Source organism: Salvia splendens, chromosome 3 (genome assembly GCF_004379255.2).
Source record: "Salvia splendens isolate huo1 chromosome 3, SspV2, whole genome shotgun sequence".
In the NCBI taxonomy this organism is placed as follows: Eukaryota; Viridiplantae; Streptophyta; class Magnoliopsida; order Lamiales; family Lamiaceae; genus Salvia; species Salvia splendens.
Genome location: NC_056034.1, coordinates 24,650,604 through 24,671,005, shown reverse-complemented (window position 1 = coordinate 24,671,005; position 20,402 = coordinate 24,650,604). Strand labels below are relative to the sequence as shown.

Below are 20,402 nucleotides of genomic sequence, written 5' to 3'. Positions count from 1 at the left end.
AGATCGAATAAATTTCCAACAATCATACCCGAGGTCGAGGTCAATCCATTTGCCAGCAGCTTATGTTTCTTCCTTTTTGCTTTTGCTTGATCAAGGTGTCAGTTCGTCAATATTGCTCAATTTAAAAACCACTGTTGGATTCACTCAATCACTCATTTCTCACCAGAGATGTTAGGACTGTTCACTCGGTATTGCCACAAATTTAATACCTCGAATCGGATTGCACAAGATATTTCCTTAAGGTCTTTGTTTCGGGTGTAATGGGGCTTAAGGGTAGTGGTGTATCAAGGTGGGGTCCTAGGGGTTCTAAGTTTAAAAATGTAAACTGTAAAAAAAGAAAAACACATGAGTCAAGAGACCAAAGATTTGAACTATTTATTTCGCCACTAGATATCCTACTTGGTCAAGTGGCGACTTCTATCCATGAACTTTTGGTTTATTTTTTCTAACTTCCGACTTATCGGGTTAGGTTACAACTTTTCATGCCCTCTTTTTCTCAAACTTTTCTCGATAACAACTTTTTTTTACTTGATTTCTGACTTGATCAACCTGATTGACTAACTCGCTCAACCCGGCTACCCTTTTATTTTTACTTTCTATCGTACTACCCCTTACTTTGAAATGACTCATTTCCCTGACCCATTTTCCTCACGTATTTATAAAAAGTATATGGATATGGGTCTCGGTTATCAAAGAACGGGAAAAAGTGTATGAGCTCAACTTAGCTAACTAGGGGGTGCCTTTCTTGACGAGCCAGGTTCGTGGAGCGAAAGAAGAAAAGGCTCAAAGGGTTAAGTCCTAATGCCTTTAGTCCTTACTACTTGTGCAATTTTCATCTAAATATTAAAATTCAGCCTCTCGTAAAAATATTTTTCTTTTGTAAAAGTAGTAGAAAGTGTTCTACTTTGGCTTATAACTCACATATAGAGGGGCTTCATAGTAAGTTTTAAAATTGAGCATTTCCATCATACTTACGTCATTCAAACTGATCAAGTTTTTTTTGCAATCAAGTTTCTACATGTAAACATACTGATTTCTTTTTCTAACTCTTCCCAAAGTAATCAAATCTTCCACTTATCCGATTTCATGCATATTGCCTATTTATTACTATCTGATATTTTTTATTTTCAAAATTTTTTGACATGTATGACTTTTATTTTCTGGAACTAACCCTCCCCCTCCCACTGCATATGAACTCGTCCTCGAGGGACTGGATGCAGCGGAAAAAGGGTTAGGTACAGACAACGGCACAACAGAAACCAAGGAAAACTTCTCACACTTAGACCAGACACTGGGCTAAGTGTGAGACAGTGCCAATAATCACACATGCCAACCAAAACAACAAACAAAACACATAGGCAAAACATAGCAAAACGAACATGTATAACTTCTCACACTTGGACCCAACACAGGGCTAAGTGTGAGGTGGAGCAGAATATCAGTTATACATACCAAAAACAAATAAAAATAAATTATTTTGAAATTTGAAATGAGTAGAGATCGGGGGGTTGTACTTAATGCCTTCTGGGTGGTTGACCGAGAGATGCTGAGGGTGGCCGGGAGGATGATGGGCGCCGAGACGGAGGAGAGCTTGTAGAGGGAGGTGATGGTTGGCTGGCAAGGGTCTGTTGGCGGATCGCCTCCAGAATCCTAGCTTGAGCAACCAGCTGGACCTGTGAGTTCTCCACAACATGCGTAATCATTTGCTCCATGCGGAGCCTCCATTCGTTGGTAGTCCGTGCAGCCTCCTCTAGCTCTGTCGCGGGGACCATCTCCAGCCTTCCCTGCTGCCTCTCAGGATTTGCCGGACGATCGGCCGTCCTCCTCTCTTCCTCGCGCCTGGTCTCCAGCTGCTTCGTCTGCCTCTCATGCCTAGCTTTATGTAGAAGCGAAGCTTCCCGCGGGTACCCGTTCAAGTACCTGTATTCTTACAAAGAATTCCAGGTTAAATAATTTCCAGAATTAAATAATCATAAAATAATATTTCATCGTTATCTTGTTGATCGAGGTTCGCACGATCGACGACGATGAAAATCTCTAGCGATCAGCTCGCCGGAACTGCGAAAACGCCGTCCAGCCCTCGCCGGTAGTCAGCGTCAGTTGCTGCCGCTTCCGTCTTCCTTTCCGGCGTGAAACGCCAATTGCTCCCACTGTCGTTGTCGCCCAGCTGCGCAGCCACCGCCACGCTGCTACGGGCAATTTCCCTTCTCCGTCGGCGACCTTGCGTGAACCTGCAGCAGCCGTACACGGCGGCGCCATATCTCCAGGTTAAATAATTCGGGCTTAGGGCAACGGATGGGACGCCCCATATCCCTGTGGAGCACCAGGGACCAATTCCGCCTTAAGTAGACTCCAAGCAGGTGGCAGACGTTGAGGTGGCAGGCAGGGCGAGTGGCAATCTGATTCATAGAGTTCGGTCAGAGTAATTGTCACGACCGCCCTTACTAAGGATAGCAAGGACGGGGAAATCTCGACCAAGGGGAGGGACTAAGGAGCGGGGAAGAAATGAGGGACACAATAAAAGTTACGGGGAAATCACGACCAATGGGAGGGACTAAGGAGCGGGGAAGAAATGAGGGACACAATAAAAGTTGACACTTAATGCAAAAATTTGATTAACTTCCAAAAGGGAAAATACTTTAGTCTACAAAAACATTTTAGTTTATCAAAAGTAAGCAGCGGAAAAAAGTCTCAAAGTATTTGACACAATAAAGTCATACGAAGTAAAGTAAACTCTTGTGACATCAGTTTTCAAAAGTAGCAGCGGAAATAAGTTATCAAAGAGAGTCATAGGATGACGCCTACGTATGAAGACACAACACATCCAAATTTCCTATGCCGACTCAACATCCATCGGAACACCCCGCTCAACCTGCACATAAAGAAAACATATGCAGGGATGAGTATTTGATATACTCAGTGAACACACGCCAAAATATTTGATAAAAGTTATGTCATCCATACTATAGTGAACTCGAGTTTTAACATTTTAGAAAAGAAGTATCATCGAGTATCACAAAAATATTTTCATAGCCCAGCCAGACAATCAATCTCCCACTTTCTCAACAACCTAACAATCACATCATCTTTCCACAGTGCGACGAAAGTGTGGCCACACTATTCGCCCACGAGACCGGCCGACTAGCAAGGACGGCTCCCGATCCCACCAGTGTACATAGCCTGATAGGGTTTGCGGCCCTTCTCAGACCCGAATTCGTTTCACACATAGCCCTATAGCCTAACGGAGCAAGCTCAAACGAACTAGACATTAGCCAACAATCTCAACATCAAAACAACCTTGGCATGACATAACACTTTAAACCACCCTTATAACTCCAATATCACAACTTTGAAACGTAAAAGAGTTTAATAAAGAAAGCCCACCCCGCTTGCTTAGACAACACAATACACAACTCAAAAGCAACCTTTGTTCCTTGTGCGCACGTACGCACAACAACCCTTGTAAATATCACCACACAATCAGGTTTTCCATTATTACAATTATCATACATGTTCTATCGTTCCTTTCATCGTTTTCTTAGATTGCTCATCCCCAAACGTTCATCAACAAAAATGAAACGAACACTTAAGCATACATCAACCTATAACACATAGCCACATCATAGGATACGTTTCTTATTCACACATGTATCATTTATTCACTCAAAACTTGACAACAAATATTATTTTAACATGATAGAAATCTGGCAGAACTGCACAGTCATTTTGTAAAAATCATAAAAAATCCATCCAACCTCCGTTGGGGCTGAAATTTTATCACAACACAGTAGACACATCAAGGATCATCTGGTTAAAATTTTACATCAAAATCATATCTTTAGGTCGGCCAAATCAAAAAAGAAACTCACTGGACGAGAATACAAATTCTGACAGAACTGCGCAGTTAACTTTAAAAATTCATTTAAAATTCATCTTTCGTCAAAAGAGGCTGAAATTTATACACAACACCGAAGACATCCCAAATTTCACTCAGTTCATGCCAAAATAAGACCGTTTGTTCGGTCAAACACATGTCGGAATCCACTGCCCGAACACCACAGTTTTCATGCTTCACAAATTCGAATTAGGGTTTATCTATCGTTCATCCAAAAACATATATTCATGCTTCCAACACATAATCATGCTTCAAAAAGATCTCACAACCAAGTTCTCATATATTCACATATCATTCACGAACGAATCATCCACAACCTCACACATACATATACATAAACGCATATCACATACTTTCTCATGCAAAACATCAATCCCAACCGATTAATTTTTAGATCTATGATTTCTACACTCACTATATGCATGAGGGGATCAAGAAACATGGGTTCAATGGAAAGGATAAGAAAGAGAATTCAAATATACCTTTCTTGTTAAAAAACAATCGGTAGGAAAGATAATTGATGCGATTCTTCGATGAATCTTGAATTTCCAACTCCAAATTGATGCAAGAACAAAGGAATGGTGAAGAATTGGTGGAGAAGGAGAGGAAGAGAGGAAAAAAAATGTGTGGGAGGAGAGAAGAGAGGGAGGCGAAAAATATAAGGGCTAGGGTTAGGGTTAGGGTTAGGGTTCTTTTAATTTATAGTCTAGGATAAATCCCATAATTAAATAAAATAATTAAATTGTGGGGGAATAAAATAAAATCCCATAATTAAAAATGAAAGTAGGCGTGTGGAATGGGAGAGATCAAGGAAAAAAAATACTTAAATCTTCAAATCAAATAGGGATAGGATTTAAATTTGGTAAGATATGGTAAGATTTAACTGGATTTTAATTCAAGGAATGAGACAAACAAGATACAAATAAAATCCACAAAATAATTACTTCTCCTAATTACTAGGAGAAGTCGAAAATCTCAAGGGATGGCCAAGGGGTCGAAAATCATGTAGAATAGCATAGGGATAATTTGGTTTGGATTTAATTTGGATAAATCTCCCAAAGCAATTAATTAAATCCGAGAAAAAAATATTGTTTCCAATAAATAGGAGGGCCGAAAATTTCAATAGAATGGCTAGAACAATTATGCATGATCCCATTTAATTTAATTCACACATTGGAAACTTAATCACATTAACTCATATAACTCACAACAACTAATTTCACATAATTAACTCAAACACATAGAGACTCAATTTCCACAAAAGAAATTCTCATTCAACATCCACATTAATTAAAAAAAAGACCATCAAATAAAAATAATAATAATAAAGTCACAATTTTCTGGGGTGCTACAGTAATGATCGCCAGTGTGTTGGCTTGGCCGAGGAGATTGCAGGCAAGGTAGACCTGGGCAAGGCAGAGGGCCGAATCAGCAATATGAGTTCCTCTGGACTCAGAGGCTTTAAAGTCGGTGGCACGTCCGTTGCACACGGCCTACCAAACGGCCTGCTGATCAAACTTCGGCTTCCTCTGAGGAAGGCCAATGTCGCGCCCGAACCACTCTCCACTAGCGACCTGGGCGTCTGTATAGAGTCCCATCCTTACAGAAAACTCGTTCAGGCTCATCGTCTGCTCACGCCCAAACACCCGGAAGGAGACGCTCCTGGCCTCCAAGTTTGTGCTTCCGGTAAACCGGAAGGACGTGAAAAATTCTTTAGCCAGGTCCTAGGGCATGAAGGTATCCTTGATGTCCAACAGCCATTCAAAACCAATCTCAGTAATATACTAGGTAAATCTCTCCTCAACTCGGATAGTCTCCAGGGCTGGGTGATGGATTCTCTTGCCGGCCTTTAGCCGCTTCGTGGGCGTCACCCTCAGGTGTACCTCCTCAGCCAATTTGGGGTCTTCAAATCTCAGCATCCGCTGGAGGAGGTCTGTGGTCAACACCACAATCTGTCTGGAATAGTCGATGGCGGGGGGTGTTGCACGTCTTCCTTGCTGCCTGCGGAATGTTCAGGCCCATCGAAGCTCTCTCTCCTCGGTTTCACTGCCCTCATTTCCCTGCTGTGGAGGGGCAGGTCGGTCAGTATCAGAAATCACAATGCCCCGGGTTGCGGGGCGCATCCTCTTTGGAGGAGGAAGAACAGTCTCCTTCCATTTTTTCTTCCTTTCAGCCTTCTGACGGCTGTCCTCAACTGCCTTGGCCACTCCGGCCACTTGGTTTATCGCCCCAATGGCTCCTTGGTTTTTCGGCTCCTCCGGCTCATCCAACAGCCTCCGCACTGCATGGGGCCTCTCCACCTGCTCCTCCTCCGGCTTCCCCGGGCCACCACCTCCTCCACCAACCGGTTGATCTCCATTCTGCGCGTCCGACGATGCAACGACTCCTCCTCCCTATCCGAGACTGGTTCATCCTCTGCATGAGGAATGAAGTCCCAATCTGCCTCCCTTTGTTGCAGTATTTCGTTAGGAGGAGGCGGAAGGTCCTCCGTAGAATCGTCGTCAACATTTACAACCTCGATCGGTTGTGTCAGCCCTAGGAGAGTAGGGGAGTTGGAGCCTCCGCCACTTGGTGGTGTCAAAGCGTTGGGAGCAGCCGCGCCCTCGCCACGTGGTTGCGGCACGGATTCTGCTTCGGCAGCGGGAGTGGCAGCTGGTTGTGCCCCTTCTTCCTCAGAATCTTCCCCACTGTACTGTACCAGTGGAAACGCGGGTGTAGGCATAGGAGTATGACGGGGGGTCGGTGTTTGGGAAGAAGATGGAGGGTTTTGAGGAGGATTTTAGGGTGTGGAAGTTGTGGCTCGGTCCCTTGATAGGGAAATCCCCAGTCGGGCTTTAAGGGTGGTGTAAACGGTCGGAATATCCGCATTGGAGGACATACTCCGAAGGATTCTATCTAGGCGCCTGATGGCTTCTTCGTCCACCTCGGGAGGCGGAGCGGCACTTGTTTGTGGTGGAGGTAGAGAGGATGAGCTAGGGTTTTCAACTTGGGCATGAGGTGAGGTCCTCCGGTCACCACTATCGGCGCCGGAACTGGAAGAGGAGGAATGAAGTTGGGAGTTGTTTAAGCAACATTTTTACTGGTAATGGTGATAGCCTTTGCTGAAAAGGATGATGGTGTTGGGCAAGGGTTCTTGAACTTAGAGTGGTATGGGAGAGCAAAGAGAATGTACTGTAGGCGATTTGGTTAAAAGTGACATCCGGATCTGAAATTTTCCTTTTATACTGATATTGTGGCTGTTGGGATCCTCTACTGTTGAGATCCCTGCGGCTGTTAAGATCCTTGCGACTCTTCACATACAAACGCGCCTTTTCAGAGTGCCAGCTGGCTTAGCTTCTCTGATACGCTTCCTTCCTCTCTCCAGGACGTTCTGTCCAATGCGGAAGTTGGCGCTTCCTGACACCCTTTCAGTTATTGCGCACGTCCGTTCATCACCTGCCATGATCAACGAAAGTACTGTACCACCAATTAAATTCGAATTGTACTGATCAAGTGGACAATTAATTCCAGATGAAAACTCAAATAGTTCCACTTGATCAGCTTCCATCCTTACTTTCGACTTTTAATTTCTAAGAATTAAAGACTAACACACGAAAAATTATTTACACTAACTACAAAGGATTTGACCAAGTTCCCATAGGATGTCACTTGATCAGTTTAATAGATCAAGAATTTGTCGTTTTGATCAAGAAGACTACCCAGAGTACCCGATCACTCCTTTTACCTGCTCACTGGATAAGATTAGGTAGGATCAATGGAATTTCTTCCACTGTGCCTGCTTCGGTCTTATCTCTGTAGGGCTCAACCCGATGACTATTTACCACGAAGGAAGACGAATTGGGGGGTCTCCTGGGAGTATGTTTGCCTCCTGTGTGTGCACTGCCTTCATGGTACGAGGGTCCGCCCACTTTGAATTCCGCCGCCTGGGTATCAGTTTGAGTTGACACTGGAAGAGTAGCTCTTTCTGCCCCACTATGAGCTCTTCCTTTCTCAAAGTGGGGTCGAGTCTGCGTTGCTGATCACGGTGGGGTGTTACTTCTTCTTCTATCCTGGCGGGATTCATGCACAGGTCTGGGTTAATCTCTGTTGTTTTCCACTTGACCACCTCTTGACCCAGTCTCAGTTCTTCCTTCAATTGTCCTCCCTGTCCTTGCGGATTTGGTTTGACGTGTTTTTGGTACGTCTGGTTGGACAGGCTCTTGAGGGTAACTGGCGATGTAGGTAAAGACAATAGTTGCCTTGTAGGCGAGAGATTTTCCTTCAGCATTCCTCTCAATGGGTCAGCCTGGTTAGGTGGTTTCTCGACCCTTGCCGGTTGAGTGATCTCAGCTGGTCGTGGCGGCTTACAGAAATCCATAATCACCCTTTCAATGGCTTGATCATCCATTTCCCCAGTCATCGTTGCATCGAACCATTCAGCTGCTTCCTTCTTAAGTTGTTCATCTTCAATGGAATCAGTGGGCGGTCTTTTGAAGAGCTTCTTTCCTAGATACCCTTTCTCCCAAGGCCTAATAGTATCCACCGACTGTATGCTCTCACTGTCCTGTGGCTTTCTCACAGCTCTATCAATGTCGAATGTAAGTTGTTCTCCATTAAAACCTAACTTCATTGTCCCATGGTGGACATCGATGACTGTGCTGACTGTAGATAGGAATGGCCTTCCTAAAAGGACTCCGGTAGACTCCTCCGCTCCTGGCTCTGTCATGTTCATGACGAAGAAGTCGGCAGGGTACTTGAATTTGTTGACCTTGACGATTTCATCTTCCAGAATTCCCTCTGGGTGAATGCAAGACCCGTTTGCTAGCTGTATCATCATACCCGTATTGACGAGCTTAGCTTCTCCCAGCTTTTCACATATAGAATACGACATGATATTAATGGAAGCCCTTAGGTCGCACATTGCGTGCTCCTTTCGAACGTTTCTGATGGAAATTGGGAGTGTGAACACTCCGGGGTCAGTCTTCTTCGGTGGAAGATCACTTGGTTGGATCACCACGACTAGACTTTCTGCTTCGACCATCCTCCCTTTCTCAGTGACTAGTTCAAGGGCACTAGACTCTCCTTCTTTTGCGACTTGATCAAAGGCGATGGACTCAGGGCCTTCTTCATGATTGGGCCTGTTTGTGGGTGCTGGAGAACTCAGAAAATGATTCTGTTGGTTCCCTTGGAAATACTGGTTTCCTCTTTGGTACGGTGGGACATAATTTACCACTTGATTATTTGACTGTCTTCCCTGGCTGCTTGACTGAGGGCCTTGGTGTTGGTACCCCCAATTTACGTCTTGTTGTTGGCTTGACCAGTTGGCTGTCCTCCACTGGACCAGTTTCCTTGGGTTCCATTTGACCAACCTGCCTGACTTCCCTGCATTCTGTTACCTCTAGTGTTTGGTCCATCCTGGATCCGAGCAGGCCAGTTGGGCTGCCCTTCAGAAGGTTGCATCTGCTGTGTCGACGGTTGTGGTGGCTGGCTTTGATTCTGGTCAGTCCATCTCAAGTTTGGGTGATCTCTCCATGGGGCGTCTCTTTGCTTTCCTTGGATCCAGTTGCCATTAGCGTTCCAGTGGCCAATGGCATTTACTTGGGGCAGTGACTCTACCTCAGGGGGGAATTCACAACAGTAGTAGTGATGCTCTTCTGGCGGAGGCGGTGGCGGCCATACTGCGTCTCTTTCGGTGCAGCTGGTGGAGGCGGTATGGCTTTCTCTACTGCCTCAAGCAGCTTCTTCTCCATTCGCTCAAATCGAGCCTCCAGCTTTTCATCATTGCGTGCCTCGGCTGCGTGCACCGCACCCCTTCTGTACTGGCCACGAGACGTCTCGTACGAGCGTTTGGCCTCGATAAGCCTTTCCAGGATGTTTTTGGCTTGGCTGAATGGGGTCTTTGAGAAATCCCCTTGGGCTGCGAGGTTTAGGTCATTCTTGCTATCGACTGTCAGTCCACCGTAGAAGATCGAATAGATCTCCCGCTCCCCAGCTTGTGGTTGGGGCATGCTTGAAGCAGCCCTTGGAATCTATCCCAATACCAGCCGAGGGGCTCATCGTACTCCTGTCTGGCTTCTGTAATCTCCCGCTTGAGGGCGCTCGCTTTTGACGTTGGAAAGAAGCGATCAAGGAATATCATTCGGAACTCGGCCCATGTTTTGATGGACCCTTCTGGCAGTCTCGACAGCCATACTCCAGCATCACCCTTCAAGACGAAGGGGATGGTCTTCAGCCTATAGTCCTCAGACGTAGATCCAGCCGGTATAGGATGGATATCACAGTATCGGCAAAACTCCTCCAGGAAGGCGTACGGACATTCTTTTGAAAGGCCGTAAAAATGGGACAAAACGGCCAGTACTCCTGACTTGATCGCGATAGTCCGCATCCCAAGAGTAACGACGATGGCGTGTGTGGGCTCCTTCTCGTCATGAGCGTGCAGAGAGCCAATTCCTGAGTCGTCAGCGACGAGGGCCATCTCTGCTTGTGCTTGTTTAAGTGGCGGTGGTTTAGGTTGCGCGTTCTGCTCTCCTTCTTCTTCGCTGGTCAGTTGATCAGCGGCTACTGCTGCTGCTAGCGCGGCTCTGTAACGAGTGGTAACTACGCCGGCTTCCTGGACTCTCCAACGCGCGTTAGTTTCTCTGTATAAAAAGGGATGATTCCAGTGTCCACCGTGTTAGTACCTTCTCATCAACAGAAGAAAAAAACAAATGAGAAAAGAAGGAAACAAAATTATATACACCTATGCGCTACACACAAACATAAAATAACACCATGCTTCCCCGGCAACGGCGCCATTTTGGCGGGCTTAACGATCGAGGCTTTTTCTCTTGAATTCAAGTTATATGGAAGAGATAACTGAACCGGATGGATCAGTTAGCAAATGTCGTTATCACTTGATCAAGTTGATCTCGCTATCGCACGCCACCAATGTAATTTATAAACTCTCAATTTTGCACTACTTTAACAGTAAAGCGGCAAGTTCGGGGTCGATCCCACAGAGAAGCTAGTGTATCAAGTGTGTGAGTAGTGAACAGGGGGTTGGCTGCTGCCACGCTTTAACTTGTGAGTTTTTAACTACTGATTTTTACTCTAAACAAAATTTAAGTCACTAACTTGATCAAGGAAATTTTAACTACTGGGTCAAGTGAATTTCAGACTGGAATGAAAATTAACTACGTGAAACAGTTGTAACATCCCAAAATTTTTGTGACTTTATTTTTCATATGGGTGTCGAATAAAATTTCCTTTTATGAAATTAATTGTTTCTATGTGATTAAGTTGATTATATGAAATAATTGTTATGATTGATGTGGAATGAAGTATTGTCAAATTGTTATATGTTCCAATGTGAGGAAATTAATTAAGTGAGATCATGCATTTTATTCTAGCCAATTTAATGGGATATTTTCGGCCTCTTCTTGGATTTAATTAATTTTTTTGGGATATTTATCCAAATTAAATCCAAACCAAATTATCCCTAATTTATGCTACATGAAATTCGAACTCTAGCTACTTTTTTTGGGAGTTTCGAAAAATCCCCTATTTAATAGGAGGATGAATTATTTTTCTTTGATTTATTTGATGCCTTATTGATTCCCTTCTTTTATTTCAAATCCAATTAAATCATGCCACATTTTACTTCCTCACTCTAATTGAATTGATTTTTCAAATATTTCCTTGTGGCAATTAAAGCCAAATTTTCGCCCCTTCCCTATTTGTGGAGAAATTGTATTTGTTTCCTATTGTTGTGGAATCCCTTTTTATTCAAATAAATACCAAATAAATACCTATGTCTAATTAATTGGGGATGTGAATATTTTCTTTCTATTTTGTCTCCATCCAACACGCCCCTATGCTTCTATTTTCCTTGTGGAAATTTATTTATTTGTTACCTATTTTATGGGAGTATTTTCCTATAACAGAATTTCCAAATTTAAATCCTATCCCCATTTAATTGAGGATTTAAATAATCATCTTCTCCCCTATTCAAAATACACGCCCCCTCCCTTTTATTTTGCTACTTGTAGATTCTTCAAATTAATTTATTTCCTTGTTTATGAAATACTCAATATCTTTTACCAAATTTTGAGTATTTTTCTCTCCAAGAAAATACCAAGTCAATTCCTTGCTAATTTATTTGGCAAAATTTTCGAAATTCACCCCCATTCCACACGCCTACTTTTATTTCAATTGTGGGAATTTTTTTTTATATCTCCCACAATTTAATTAATTCATTTAAGTGTGGGATTTTAACCTAGACTATAAATATTAAAAACCTTAACCCTAGCCCCCATTGTCATCCTACACGCCTCCCTCCATCCTCCCTCACTCTCACACGTTTTCTCCTCCTCTCCCACTCTTCCTCCCCAAAAACCTCCCATTCAAGCTTTATTCTTGCACCCATTGAAGTAATTTTCAAGAGTCTCCGACGGATCGCATCGTTCTTTACTTCTACCGATTTATTTTTGTCCAAGAAGGTATATTTGCTCACTTTTCCTCATCCTTTTCGTTTGAACCATGTTCTTGAGTCCTACATGCATGTAGAGGGTGTAGGATTAATAGATCGCAAGATTTATCGGGGGGAAAGTGTGTTGTCGTAAGAACTTGGATGGTTATGTGTTTTTTATTGAAATCATGTGATGTTGGATTGGAATATTTGGTGAATGATGTGAGTTTATGTGCAAATATGTGTATGAGAAACCTTAAAGCATGATTATGTGTTTTCAAGCATGAAAAATTGGTGTTTGTTTGATGGAAGATGAAAACCCTATTTTCGAACTATGAACCTGAAATCTGTGGTGCACGACCAGTAACTTATGAACTGTAATTGACCCACCGAACGAACGAATTTTGATATGAAATTTTTACTGAGTAAACTTCGAGGTGTTTCCTATGTCTCGTGTGAATTTCAGCCCTTTTTATCAAAAAATGAATGTTTAATAAATTTTTGAAGTTGACTGCGTAAATCTTCCAGAAACTCGTGTTCTCGCCAAGAATATTTCGTTTTCTGTTTGACTAACCAAATGACCTCCGATTGATGTCATTCTTGAACTATATGAAACCTTGAAGTGTCTTCTGAGGTTTGTTAAATTTTCAGCCTTTTTGGGCATTGGATGAATTTATGGTGAATTTTTCAAATGAACTGCGCAGTGCTGTCATAAATTGTATGTTCCGACCAGAGAGTTTAATATGTGATATGACTGACTAAATGACGTGATTTCGGTGTGAAGATTTTCATGGATGAACTTGAATGTGTCCTCTGTATTGTGACCAAAATTTAGCTTCTTTTGAGGTCAGGTGAATTTATATGGATTTTTACAAAACGGTCGCTCTGTTCTGCCAGTTTTCTACCTTGTTAAAATGACGCCTAGTTTCAAGTTTGAAAGTATTGTATGATGCATGTATGTCCAAGGAACGTGTCTAAATGGTGTAATCACTTGTGACTAAAATTCTTACATTATTTGTTTTTTTTTTGTTACAGCTTCCATACCATTCCACCAATATGAATTAGGTGACTAAAATTCTTACATTATTTGTTTTTTTTTCTTCACACACACACACGCATCGGAGTTCGAGATACATTGGCAAGCGAACTAGCCTCCCCCATTCCTTCGTGTCCGCACGAACTAACTCTCTTCCCAGCCCTTCGTGGCCACAACGAACTAGCCTCTCCCAGCCGGTACTAAGCATGTAAGCTATATACCACCTCGTGGCCCCCAAACGAACTAGCCTCTCGCAGCTGGTGCTAAGCATGTAAGTTATCCACCCCTAGACGAGTCAAGCACGTAAGTGAGGCACCATCAGACGGGTCCAGGCTCGTAAGCTTGCAAAGCCCCAAGGCAACCAGCCTTGTAAAGGCCCACAGGAGAAATTAATCCCAAGTTGCGTCATCCAAGATTCGAACTCAAGACCTCTTGGATGGCGCGGTATCCTTGCCACCCTCCTCAACCACTTGAGCTAGGGTGCTTGGATACCTTTGTGACGTATGTTGGGTTGGAGAATTTGAGAAAAACGATGAGAGAGAAGCGATAGGACATGCATAGTAAAATGTTGTTGTGGAAGGCTGACTTGTGTTGTCGTTGACAAGGGTGTTGTGTTTTCGTGAACTCGAGGATCGAGAGTTGCTATAAGTTGAGTTGTGAATTGCTAGGCGAACGAGGTGGGCTTTCTTTTCAAACCTCTTTACTTTTCCGAAAATGCTATGTGGCGTTATAAGGGTGGTTTAACTGTTATGTCATGCCATGTTGTTTTTATTATGAGATTGTGTGCTTGATGCCTAGTTCGTATGAGTTTACTCCGTTAGGCTATATGACTGTGTTGTGAAACGAATTCGGGTCTGAGTAGGGCCGCAAACCCTATCAAGCTGTGTACACTGGTGGGATCGTGAGCCGTCCTTGCTAGTCGACCGGTCTCGTGGGCGAATAGTGTGGCCACACTTTCGTCGCACTGTGATTGTGATTGATGGATTGATGTGGAAAATGGGGAGATAAATTTGTCTGGCCAGACTTGAATATTTTTGTGTTTCTCGTGATATTTCTTACTATATAAAACTCGAGATCACTGGTATGGATGACATAACTTATTAAAATGTTTTCGGCATGAGCCCATTGAGTACAACAAGTACTCTGCCCTGCATATTATTTTTCTTATGTGCAGGTTGAGCGGGATGTTGCGGTGGATGTTGAGCTGGCTTAAGTACCTAGGATGCGTTGTGTCTTCATACATAGGCGCTATCATTGACTCTCCTTTAACCTTATTGTTTTTCCGCTGCTATAATTTGAACTATGTCTCAAGACTTTAATCTTCTCTTTATATTTTGTGTTTGAACAAGTATGGTGGTGTTAGGTTTCAAACAAGTTTTTACGTTGTCTTTTGAAAATGGTGTTCTCCGAGATTTAAGTTAAATGTTTGTTTTACCTTAGTTATTAATTGTTTTATTTCATAAGTCTAATTTTTCCCGTTGCTCTTTTAAAAGCATTTTACCTTAAGTCTTCTCAAAAAATTTTATAACCTTAAACTTCTTAAAACTAGGTTGCTTTCCTTTCTTAAGTTAATTAAGTCTTCTTTTAAACTGTTATCCATGCATGTCGGTCACGATTGCCGATGTTGTGGTACCCCTTTGTATGGGCGGTCGTGACAACAGTAAACGCCATGATGAAAACGAGAACAGCTTTGATTAAAACTAAAACTCAGAACAATACAGCGTGAAATTTAAACTAAGCTAACACTTCGGAAATACGAAAGCAAGTAAAACCGAGGAGATCCTCGGCGGGAAACTTAAGAATACGCCGACAGATATCAAGTATTCTGCAGCGCTCCTTCGATCGCCCTTTCTAACTAAGCTATCTAGAGAACTGAACTAGACTAGAGAGCTAAACTAAACTAAACTAAACTAAAGACGGAAAGTAAAGGATCGGATCTCTTTGTGTGATGACGCATCCTCTATTTAAAGGCTCGGCATGACTTCCAGCTGTATAACGATCTTGGCAGGGAATATTCGCTCATGCTGAGAGTGAGCGACTCATTGATTGCTACGTGCTTTCCTTCTAGAATGACGACGCTTTTCTGTAACAGATTCATGACTCAGCTCCGTCCTTGCGTCTCATATATCAGCATGTGTCCCCTTCTAAAACGTTGTCCTTGATAACAGAATGCTGCGCACCATCCAGCTCATAGCCTCATGTGTCCTTCTTCTGGAAGCCTGTGGTCCCCTCCTTGCCTGCTTGGTTACTCCCTTTGATCAACTCCCCCGATTTCTGGCCTCTTTTCGCCTATGGTACTTGTTTGATCAGTTTGGCTTTGTTGCCTTGGTCAAGCGGCATTCCTGCACATTTAACACTTGCTTTGCGCGATAAACCGATCAAGTAGCGTACATTTTACCCCTAAACCGATGCATGAAATGAGCCTTATCAACGACCAGCTTCAAAGGCAAGAATCCCACAATGATCCTCGAAGCCGTAGCTGAGTACCGGCTGTGGATTTGGCATGTGTATTTTGGGGTAGCCGGGTCGAACAACGACATCAACGTCCTCCAGTCGTCGCTCCTTTTCAACAAGCAGTGCATGGGCGTTTGTAACATCCCAAACTTTTGTGACTTCTTTTTATGTAATTGGAATGTTGGGGAATTCTGAAACGTTTGATTCTATGTGATTAAGTGCTTTGTGTGAAAAAAATTGACGTGGTTATTGTGGAATGACGAGCTTGAGATTTATGTTATTCCAATGTGGGGAAATAATTAATAGGATCATGCATTTATTCTTTCTCAAGTCAATTCATTGAAAAATTCTGCCCTCCCTAATTATTGAAATAGTACTTCTTTTGTGGATTTAATTAATTGTTTTGGGACTTTTTTCCAAATTAAATCCAAACCAATGGACCTTAAATTACACAACATGAAATTCGAACTCCATCCTTTTATCCTTGGGAGTTTCGAAAATCTCCAATAAGAGATTGGATTATTTTTCATTTGATTTAATTGGTGCTTTATTGACTCTCTTCTTTTTTATTCTTCGAGATTTAAGTTAAGTATTTGTTCAACTTTAGTTAGTTGATGTATTTTTTAAGTCTAATTTTTTCCGTTGTCCTTTTTAAAAGTATTTTACCGTATGTCTTTTCAAAAAAAAATATTAACTTTAAACTCTTTAAACTAAGTTGTTTTCTTCCTTTAAGTTAATCAAGATGTTCTTTTTAAATTGTTATCCATGCATGTCGGTCACGATCGCCGCGTTGTGGTACCCTTGTATGGGCGGTCGTGACAGAGTGGTATCAGAGCTTTGTTCTTTCGCTCTGGTCCGAGAGTCTTCTTTCACTTTAAGTCTAAGTTAGTGAACCCTTATTTGACTAGAAGTGTCACGAAGGCTCAACATCCAAAGCATCACGCTCAACCGATGAAAGTGAGGTATGTTTAAATTGTTGAAAGTATGGAAGATTGATGCATGAAAATGTATGATGATATGATATGACGTTGACAAGTTACGCATGTGAATGAACGATATGCATAAGGATGAGTTGTAATGGAATGATTATATGAGCATGATCGGTATGATAACTTAAGCATGCATTATGTGCGTAAATATGATGTTGTAATAGCATGATTTCATGGAATACGAGAATGATTGACATGGTAAATAAAACATGCCTTGTGTGTACAAACTTGATATTGATATGGTATGAATATGTGTGAGCATGAAGTTAGTGATGTTCCTAGATGTGTGTTATGCGCGAAAATACTACAACAATAGCATGCAAAGATATGAAACGTTAAGACAACGACAAACTTTCAAACTACGCGACAAACTTAAGAACTTTTTCGAACAAACAATAATACTTTTGGTGTTTTAAAAGAAACTTTCGTCTTCACATAGATGGTGCGAACGAAACGAACCGCGCTTAAGAGCAGTCAGTATAGTGCCAGAATGCGACAAGCGATATACGATTACGACCACTATGAGAGAGAGGAAGGCAAAGCCTTGAGAGAGGTTGTTGCCCGTTTTGAGACCCTATGGCGAGATGTCTGCGGGTACCATGTAACGGCCTATGGTGGCATAAGGAGACTAATTGAGTTGATGCCCGACAATTGGGAGCCTTGGATGGAAACAACAGCCAGTCGGTTCATGTGGTACGAACCAAGAAACCAGATGATGGCTGGCGACATGAAAGGTTTTCTAAAGGCCTTAACGTGTGCTTTGATTGACTCACGTTCCGAGCGACCACCGTCGACACAAGAAGAAAAAGATGAAACGGTATGGGAAGACAAAGACGTGATCGAGGTTAAACCCACGGCAGAAAGAGAAGTCGTACCACAAGAAAGCATGGTTCCGGGTTTTGAGGATGATTATATGGAGGATGGCATGGATATCGAAGAAGCCCTCCGCATGGTCGACGAGTATCACGTAGAAGAGGAAGAGGACCCGGAAGAGGAAGAAGACCCGGAAGAAGATATTAACACTAGATAGATGAGTGATGTTGTTTCTTTTTTTTTGCTTAAGTTGTTAAAACGATGGAAGTAGTATCTTTTCGTTTTCCGATCGAATGTTATGTCTTTCTTTTCCCACGTTGTTTATGGAAGCTTCCCTTTTCACGTGCTTTTAAGTACTTGTGTTTCTATCGTATCGTACGCGTGCATGAAAGCGATGATGTTTTATTAACGATGTACTCACAACGGTGCTAATCTGTGTTTTAGATCAACATGCCCCCAAGACGTAGACGTGGTCCGCATGTGGGGAACAATGTGGGGGAACAGACGGAAGGAAGTGTCGGGAATCCGTCCCCCGCCTCCACCACCACCTCTACCCCAACCAAACGAAAGGGAGTACATCAAAGCCTTTCGGAAAGAGAACCCACCCAAGTTCGATGGATTGGGAGAGCCCCCGAAGGCGGAGGCATGGGTACGCGACATTGAGCGTGTCTTTGAGTTTATGGGATGCACGGACAGAGAACGCCTGGCCTGCGTGACGTATCAGCTGACAGGACCCGCTGACTTTTGGTGGGAAACGAAGAAGAGAACTATGGACCCCGCTCGCCGTGAGGCGCTTACTTGGGAGGAGTTTAAGGAAGAAGTTTACAATAAGTATGTTCCCATGAGTTATCGGCGGGCAAAGGTAGTGGAGTTCCACACTTTAAAACAAGGAAATATGACGGTCACGGAGTACGACCGCGCCCTATGTGAGATGACTCGTTATGCGCCAGAATTGGTGGATACAGACGAGAAGATGGCCGCGAAGTTCCGTTCCGGCCTTAGGCCAGAGATAAGGGTAGCGGTGGCTAGTCGCAGGGGAATTCCTTATTCCGAGGTATTGGGCTGTGCCTTAGATGTGGAGGAAGCACTGCCCAAGAATGAGAGGACAACAAACCCTACCCCATCTGCACCCCAAGCGAACTTTAGAGACAAGAGGAAATGGGAGGGAAACCGAGCTCCTTTTGACAACAAGAGGCGTTTCTCCACTTTTCGGCAACCACAGAATCATGGGCGCCAAATTGTGCCACATCAGAGGGGAAACCCGCAGAGAACACCCTACTGTAATCGGTACTCCAAGCATCATGTTGGGGAGTGCCGAGTTGGAGGCATTCGGTGTTATGCCTGCGGTGGAAATGGGCACATGTCTCGAGAGTGCCCAAATAACAACAAAGGTGGAGTGAAGAATGGGCAAGGACAGAGACCACCACAGCAGCCTCAACCAATCCGACAAGTGGCCCCACAGCAAGCAAGGGCATATGCGCTCAAAGGTAATCAAGGGCAGGAACCCCAAGCCAACAAGGGCAAAGAGAATTTGGCAGGTATGGGAAAGCTCCAACAACTGCCTATTATTGTGCTGTTTGATACGGGTGCTTCGCATTCTTTTATTTCCATGTCATGTGTGAATGCCTTAGAACTCCCTACTGCAATGCTTGAATCGAATTTGAATGTATCTTCACCGGTTGGAGGATTGATTGACATTGTGAGAACTTGCTCGAACATAGAGTTTGTGTTAGGAGAATTAGGAGTAGTGGCCCAGCTTTTGCACGTTATGCCTTTGGAGAATGTAGACATAATCTTGGGAATGGATTGGCTTACCGAGAACCACGCAACGTTTCACTGTAAAGAGAGACAGATTTCTTTTCAAGCCCCGGGCGAAGAGCCGGCTATCTTGTATGGGATCTCCATGAACCGACGAACCTCCATAATCTCTGCTTTGCAAGCAACTACGATGATAAGAAAAGGGCGTCCGGCATATCTGGTGTACTTGAATGGGGAGGAAAAGAAGGATTTGAAAGTGGAAGACGTGGCAGTAGTGCGAGATTTTCCCGATGTGTTTCCAGAAGCTTTGCCAGGACCGCCACCCGACAGACAAGTGGAGTTCACTATTGATTTGGAACCAGGGTCGGCGCCAATATCAAAGGCGCCATACCGAATGGCCCCTAAGGAGTTGGCCGAGTTGAAGGTTCAGTTGCAGAAACTGTTAGACTTGGGTTTCATTCGACCCAGTGTATCACCATGGGAAGCGCCAGTTTTGTTCGTTAAGAAAAAGGATGGAACGATGAGGATGTGCATCGACTATCGAGAGCTTAACAAGATGACCTTGAAGAATAAGTACCCACTGCCAAGGATTGACGACTTGTTTGACCAACTTCGAGGAGCGGGCGTATTCTCGAAAATGGATTTGAGATCAAGGTATCATCAACTAAAGGTCCGACGAGAGGATGTGCCTAAGACTACTTTTCGCACTCGTTATGGCCATTATGAATTCGTCGTGATGCCATTTGGGCTGACCAACGCCCCAGCCGTTTTCATGGACTTGATGAACCGAGTTTTCTACGAATATCTTGACAAGTTTGTGTTAGTCTTCATCGACGACGTGCTGGTATACTCGAAGAACGAGGAGGAGCATGGACAGCACCTACGAACAGTGTTGGAAACGTTGCAAAGGGAGAAACTTTATGCCAAGTTTAGTAAGTGTGAGTTTTGGTTGACTCGAGTGAACTTCCTTGGTCATATTGTGACGGCAAATGGGATTCAAGTAGACCCAGCAAAGGTCGAGGCCGTACAGAA

General features: G+C 43.4%; 1 protein-coding gene across 1 annotated transcript; it reads left to right on the top strand.

Annotated features, from left to right (window-relative positions):
• Positions 1-18,102: 18,102 nt before the first annotated feature.
• On the top strand, positions 18,103-19,874 carry LOC121796775. Its single transcript, XM_042195558.1, has 2 exons — positions 18,103-18,666; positions 19,839-19,874. Exons 1-2 carry the CDS (start codon positions 18,103-18,105, stop codon positions 19,872-19,874), a joined length of 600 nt encoding a protein of 199 aa, XP_042051492.1.
• Positions 19,875-20,402: the final 528 nt, after the last annotated feature.

Coding starts and splice junctions, on each gene's coding strand:
- LOC121796775 (XM_042195558.1), top strand. CDS start 18,103: ATGTGGGGGAACAGACGGAAGGAAGTGTCGGGAATCCGTCCCCCGCCT. Junction 18,667..19,838: donor GGGGAATTCCTTATTCCGAG/GTATTGGGCTGT, acceptor CATTCGACCCAG/TGTATCACCATGGGAAGCGC.